This window comes from Engraulis encrasicolus, chromosome 4 (genome assembly GCF_034702125.1).
Source record: "Engraulis encrasicolus isolate BLACKSEA-1 chromosome 4, IST_EnEncr_1.0, whole genome shotgun sequence".
Taxonomy (NCBI): Eukaryota; Metazoa; Chordata; class Actinopteri; order Clupeiformes; family Engraulidae; genus Engraulis; species Engraulis encrasicolus.
This window is the reverse complement of record NC_085860.1, coordinates 28837896-28845395: the sequence shown is the minus strand read 5'-3', so window position 1 is coordinate 28845395 and position 7500 is coordinate 28837896. Positions and strand designations below refer to the sequence as shown.

The window sequence follows — 7500 nt, the reverse complement described above, 5'->3', positions numbered from 1 at the left end:
TGGCATGTGACATGTAGTATGTGTGTGACAGTGTGTCATGCTTCTCCTGTCCTGACAGATGGGCACGTACGGGCTGGAGTGTCGCGAGCGCTGCGACTGTAACCACGCGGACGGCTGCGATGCGGTGAGCGGGCAGTGCCGCTGTCTGGCCGGCTGGACAGGTGAGCGAACAGCTGACACACCTGACACTAACGAAGCGGCTAACGACCGGGCCCTCAGGGGGCCTGCAGGGGGCACTGACACAACGAGGTGGAGAGGAGACACACACACACACACACACACACACACACACACACACACACACACACACACACACACACACACACACACACACACACACACACACACACACACGCATGTGCGTACACACACATACGCACACACACACAGGCGGACACACTCTGACACTGCACACACACACACACACACACACACACACACACACACACACACACACACACACACACACACACACACACACACACACACACACACTGACTCTGACACTGACACTGACACTGATCGGGAGTGGAGAAAGACAGAAAGAGAGGCGCTCTCCCTTTATCTATTTTGCTTTCTCTCTCCCTCTCACACACAAATACACACCGTTTTTTTTTTAAACACAGACACACAGTCACACTTGCAGTACATGCACCGTGCAGACAGACACTGATAGAAGGTGGGTGAAGAACAGATGTACATGCACAGAGAGAGAGAGAGAGAGAGAGAGAGAGAGAGAGAGAGAGAGAGACAGAGCAGGGTTGTATAGGCATCCATGACACAGCTCCTTACGTTCCAACTCACTCAGTCTTCCTGACTTTCTGACAAGACTGCGCACTGCCTCGCAGACATGGGCTTGTTTATTTACTCTGATTATTTATTTGTTTATGTCTTCACATCACATCAGGGGTTGTTTATTTACTAGACAGAGGCTGCTGTTGAAAGTGATGTGAGCAGAGGTGTTGGCTCAGCTGCAAAGCACCAGGAATTAATCAGCAATTTATTACCAGGGGCTTTGAATTGATGGCGATAAAACATCTAATTCCGTTTTTTTTTTCCTATTTAGTTTACTTCTGTTCTGCTTCCCGAACGGACCTGTTCTGTGCTGTATCTCTATCAGGGCCATTTTAGTCAAAAAAGAGATTAAACCATTGATGCTGGATATTGCGTTGCGCAACATTGGCCCTGGCACCTGGAGCTGCATGACGCACCATTCACACTCATGAGATTTGAGACAATTTTATTTGAAATCTTGGCAAGTTAGAGATGAGTTAACACATTCTAATGCAAGATGAGGCCGTTTAAATGCAACTCATTGCATGTTTTTATGTGCTTCATAGGCTGAGATATTTAGGTTTTTATAGACTGAGGTTTTCTTAAAAAGGGCTTAGGCATTCAGCAGCCTTTTTGGCAGGTACTTTAGGCATCAATGGGTTAAAGAAAAAAACTGTGTGACTGTTCGAACAGCCTGGCAAAACTAGACTAAACATTGGTGAGCTTCGTTGGTGGCTAGACCAACTTGCCAGTTGAGGGTTAAAATTGCACCCATCCCTGGAAAACGTGCAGGACAAAGGCTTATTGAAAGTTCAGAGTGAGGAGTCTGAACACTTAAAATCCTTTTTTCTTTTGACTATTGTCTTCATCAGATTCTCTATGAGAATTTGAAGAGTGCTGACTCCCCACTCCAAACTTTAGACCAACTTGCCAGACAAAAATATTTTGGTCGCTATTCGTCTAGTTTGCTAGACTACAGTTTGAAGTGAGTTCTCGACTTCTCCATGAGCCACATGAAAGCCCCGTCACAGAATGCTCCATTACACCCTCTCTCAGAATAAAAGACTTGGTTTTCAATTGGCGTTGTAGATGGATATTATTGCTCAAGGTGTCTATTTGGCTTCGGATCAAGTTAAAGTAATGAGTACCATCAATGAAAATCACACCCCCACCACAGAGTACACTGCATGCTCCCTCACTGATTAAATAACAAACGCCAAATACCAGGAGGGCAAGGTGATGGGTGGTGTTAAAAGTTTGTTCTGCATCTCCCCCTTCTTAAATTTGACTGGGAGAGGTGCCCCAATTAGGCTAATTAACCATGTTTAATTGGAGCGTACGCATGCTAATTAGTGTAGTGTTTGTGTTGCTGGTGGAACAACCATCCATGGTACGAATGTCTAATAACAAATGGCTGCTTTGAGCTGAGATTTGAATCCCCCTTACTCTCTCTCTCTCTCTCTAACTGTTTTCAGGCCAACCAGAATGGTGCCAGTGCCCGTGCCTGCACCATTTACGTTTGGAACTAAAGTGGTTAACTACAAACCACCCGTGTTCATACCGGGCTCTGAACTTTTCCACATGTGACCCTTTCTTAACTTGATGAGCCTGTTGAAGTCCGCATTCCCAGACCGTTCCCGAACATGCAGACTTGTGCTGTGAAAACGCCAGTCGGTTCGAGATTAAGTGTGGGAACGGGAACGGGCACTGGGGCAGTTCTCTGTCGGCCTGAATGCACCCTCTCCCATTTGGGATGTTCAGATTTAAGAATTGATTTTTTATTCACCAAATATGTTGACACGTATGCACAAGCGAAAAAAAAATCTGGTTTTGTCTGTCTGCAAAATAACATGTGTTAACTCCCACGATCTTGAACTTGGGCTCGCACTGATGCAATGATGTGGCTGAAAGATACAAAACACAAATGTTTAGGCCATGGCCTCTATCTATCTATCCATCCACCCAAAACAAGCGTGGAAGAAAGACAGGGCTCTCATGGTTACACAGAGAGAGAGACAAGGCCGATGGCAGTGTGGGGGAGAGAGGGCGCGTGAAGAGGGAGAGTGTTTTTGTTCTTGTCTAGTTAGAGCCAAGGGACGGGAGTAGAGGTCATTAACTGCAGTGTCACGATTCAAAGACTAGAATTTCACTTTGTGTGTATGCACACAAGCACACACATCCACACGAGTGCGCACGCACATGTACACACACACACACACACACACACACACACACACACACACACACACACACACACACACACACACACACACACACACACACACACACACACACACACACACACACACACACACCGAAAAACTACTCCTAATAAAAAAACTTCATTCATACACTTACAAAATCCCTTTTTTTATGTTTATTATTTATATCGTTCTTGATGAAGTTGGTATAAATTTGGTCTTACCGTTGTATGCAAGTTTGTGCATTGTGCAGGTTCATGCAGTATACAATATTTTTTGCATGTAGAGCTGGGAGCACAATGACATGCTGAAAAAGTGTAAAGGGATTAAACATTATTTGTGGTCATTGCATTCTACAATCCTTAATTTGTGAATATCTGTGCTATAAGAAGACTCTTGCAATTTTACAGTTCAGGGATGAATGAAGAAATCTAGACACCCTTAATGGTAGCCAATGTATTTCACTGTTGGGGGCGTCTAGCGTTGACCCTTAGTCCTTTTGAATCAATGCCAAGACTGGCAGACAAATCAATGTAATGTGTATGCTACATGCCATCCTATTCATTGTGCTGATTGTTTGTAGTACTATCCTGTTACAGATCTGTGGGCAGCCGTGGCCTAGTGGTTAGGGAGGTGGTCTTAAGAGAGGGTTGTAAACTTGAATCCCACCCTTACCTCTCCCTACACTTTTATCCATGGCTGAAGTGTACTTGAGGCACCTTACCCTACATTACTCCAGGAAATGTCACCTAAATACCTTGTAAAAGTCGCTTTGGATAAAAGAGTCAGCTTTAGTGTGTAATGTAATGTAATATAACAGTTGCAGACCAAACGGCAACATTTTAGCCCACGCCCCTGCCTATGACGAATTCGTAGACCTTACCTCAGCTTGATGTGAGCCTATCACCGCTACGTAGGCTAACGCTAAGTAGTTTTTTTCCAGCAAGCTTCAAATAGTGTTTCCAAAGTCGTTTGAGTGGCTCATCAACTTGCAAACAGGGTGAAGAGAGGCCCTTCTGAATTCCTCTCCGCTGCCCTCCACGGGGGTGTGTAGAGAACTGCGTTTCTGTCACTCAGCGTTGCGCTGCCACTCATCAACAACAGCGAGCATGACCCGGCCGTCAGCCATCTCTCACAATCTCATCAAACACCAGAAACCCTGAGGGGGGCCTTGCTCTCATTGTTTCTTTCTTTTCTTTTCTTTTCTTTTTTTTTCTTGCCACTTTTCACACTGTTTCTTTTGTTGTTGTAGTTGTTTTCTGTCGATCTGTTGTTCTTTCTGTCTTATGTACGTTTCAAAATGGTGTGTGTGTGTGTGTGTGTGTGTGTGTGTGTGTGTGTGTGTGTGTGTGTGTGTGTGTGTGTGTGTGTGTGTGTGTGTGTGTGTGTGTGTGTGTGTGTGTGTGCTTGCGTGCGTGCGTGCGTGCGTGCGTGCGTGCGTGCGTGCATGCAAGTGCATGCGTGTCTTTGTGTGTTTGTGCGTGCGTGACTGTGTGTGCGTGCGTGTGTGTGAGAAAGAGAGAGCGCATTTGTGGCAGGGTGAAAAGGAAAGGCGAGAAAGTATATTTATTTCTTTATTTATTTCTATTTGTTTGTTTCTCTTCATTTATTTCTCCCGTCTTTCGTCAGTCTGAGCTCCCTCTCCCATGGCCTCCCTGCGTAGTGCTCGGGGTGGTTGAACTGGGATATTCCTCTTTGTGTTTATTTCTTTCATTTGTTTCTCCTCCCTTCCTCTCCGCTTTTGTCAGACATCAAATTCACAGTCATCTCTCCCCCTCTCACCCTCCTCTATCTCCATCTCCATCTCCATCTCCTCACATTCCCTTAGTGTGTGTCTTTTTCATTACTTCCCACTATGGCACACATGCACGCATGCACGCATACACGCACGCGTGAACGCACACACACACAAATACACGCACACACACACACATGCGCATGCTCACACACACACACACACACACACACACACACACACACACACACACACACACACACACACACACACACACACACACACACACACACACACACACACACACACACACACACACACACACACACACACACACACACACTCACGCACACACACACACACACACACACACGCACGCACGCACACACACACACACACACACACACGCAATACTGCTCCCCTCAGTGGCTGCCAACATCATTTACTGTTCAGCTCTAAATGCCCGCTAATTACATTTACCATTTCCACACCACACAAAAACCCAAACAGGCAAACGAGCTGTTTTGGATATGAGGTCTAATTAGATTCCCTTCTCGGCTGCAAACATGTTTAATAATGGTCTGTAATCTACTTTTAATTGCATCCTACATTCCCACGGCCATGACAGCATGGGGTTGGTGAGGTGTTTGTTTGTTAAAAAGATTCCCCCCCTCTACTTGTGTAAGTGGAATGCATCTCTTATAAGTGTGATTTGTTTTCTGTTGTTGTTGTTTATTTCTTCCTTTCTGTTTGTCTGCTTTGTTTAGAATAGTTAAGCTTCCACCAGCCTCGCTGAAGTAAAAAAAGAAATCTTTCTCGTTTTGATTTGTTCGGCTCCTTGGCATTAACTGAAGTACTTATGCGGTTGAAGTACATTTTTTTTTTTTTTTGCAATGATTGCTGAAGTGTCTATTTAATGTCTAATCGAAACGGTTGCAGTTGTTGCAGCCAGGAAGTAGTATTTTCCACTTGGTCAGACTTGCTCTAACCAATCAGCACTTTTGCAAAGAGATGAACGTGGCCAACACACACACTGCTGCCCTTGTGTATATAGTGCAGTACAAATGAATGGTGGCGGTGGTTGCACTTACAAAGTGGTACCGCAGTGCCTTTCTTTTATTTGTGATTTCACACTCACTGTACATGCAGGAGCTACCGCCAGACAGTGACGCAAATACTGTGCAGACAAATGCTAGCCTGATTATCATCGACTTTCAAATCTCCTCGAGAATTGGTCTGACCAAGAGCATACCAATAAACATTTCCCAAACGGCATGGATGACCCGCCTGCCTTAGTTTGCTACTGCTTGTTTGCTTCCCTTCAAGGTGGAAGGAGTTCCTGATTTCTAGAGCTCAGAAACGATATTTGTATTGCTCCTGGCCTGACTAGAAGCAACGCATCGATGGGCCTCTCTCTTTTGTACTGCTCTATAAGTTGCAGTCTTGTCTACAAGCAAAGACAGACAGACTGACACAGCCATGAACATGAATTCAACATTCAAGCTTATCTTATTCGTCCCAAGCCAAGGGAAATTTGTCTTGGACATACAGTACATACAGTAACTTCCGCATAACACACAACGTATGACGCCAAAAAAACCAAAAAACATACAGACCATGCCATCATAGTGCCATCATAGAGATGCATAAAGTGCATACTTAGGGCGTGATCACACAGACCACGGATTTCTGCCTACAATCTGCTATGCGTGTCCAGCTGATTAATCAGAAGTGACCACACTGAGCGCAGATCCACTGCCCATTCGAATGCGGTGACTAGGCAACTGTCACTCGCAACGTAGCCTAATCGATGGTGTTGTGTCATTAAATGTTGTGAAAACATACACAAAATGCTTTGTCCATTCATCTATGTAAAATTAATAGAAGACGAGCTGTTTTCTTGCTCTCCAAACGTTGGATAGTGAATCTGATATGAATGTTGATAACTGTCTCATATCGGAATCCACCACGTTTTTTCCACCTTGAGTTGAACTTATTTCAACTCGATCCGCCCGGCGTGGAGAGGCGGAGAATCCGCAACCCGCAACCCGCCTTGCGCTGATATTAGACGCGTAATCCGCTCATTGTCATTGACAAACAATAGAACACATCCGCTCTGTGTGATCGCGCCCTTAGAGTGCATATACAGCTCCAGGCCTTTTTATTAGAATACCATGAAAAAGTTGATTTATTTCCATAATTCCATCAATAATGTTAAACTGTCATGGATTGTAGATTCATGGCCCAGTTTTTTAACTATTCCAATCATTATTTTTTTTCTTTTTATATACGTTGGCCTTCCAGCTCAAAAAACCCATGAATTGGGGAATTCGCATTATTAGAATATTGTTATAAAATCACATTTTTTTCATCAAAATTCGGGTCACATTATATCAGTTGAAATTTGGTACTTTCTACATAACATGCAATGGTCAATACTTGGTTAGGACATTCTCTGTCTTCATAATGGCCATGATGCGTTTAACATTGAAGTCAATGGAAAAACAGTGCATGGCAGTTATGGAAGCCCAGATATCCTTGATGCTTTGCTGTCAGCTGTTCTTGTTTGTTGACCTGGTACCCCACACTTCACTCTTCAATATACCCTGTAGATTTCCATGCCACGTTTTGGCGCTAACTCACCAGTTTAATTCTAAATAACCAGAAATGAATCCCCATTGAAAATGAATGGGGTTTAATTTCTGTTGAGTTAGAATTAAACTGGTGAGTTAACACCAAAACGTGGCATGGAAATCTTCGGGTATATTGAAGAGGGAAGTGTGGGACACC

The 7500-nt window shown here is 44.3% G+C and overlaps 1 protein-coding gene across 1 annotated transcript in view; it reads left to right on the top strand.

Annotated features, from left to right (window-relative positions):
• The window catches only part of LOC134448043 (multiple epidermal growth factor-like domains protein 11), a 190133-nt gene that overhangs the window by 102164 nt on the left and 80469 nt on the right, over positions 1 to 7500 (top strand). Inside the window, exon 11 of the mRNA XM_063197802.1 lies at positions 59 to 161. Coding sequence (XP_063053872.1) covers positions 59 to 161 — 103 coding nt within the window. The remainder of the gene's footprint in view (positions 1 to 58; positions 162 to 7500) is intronic.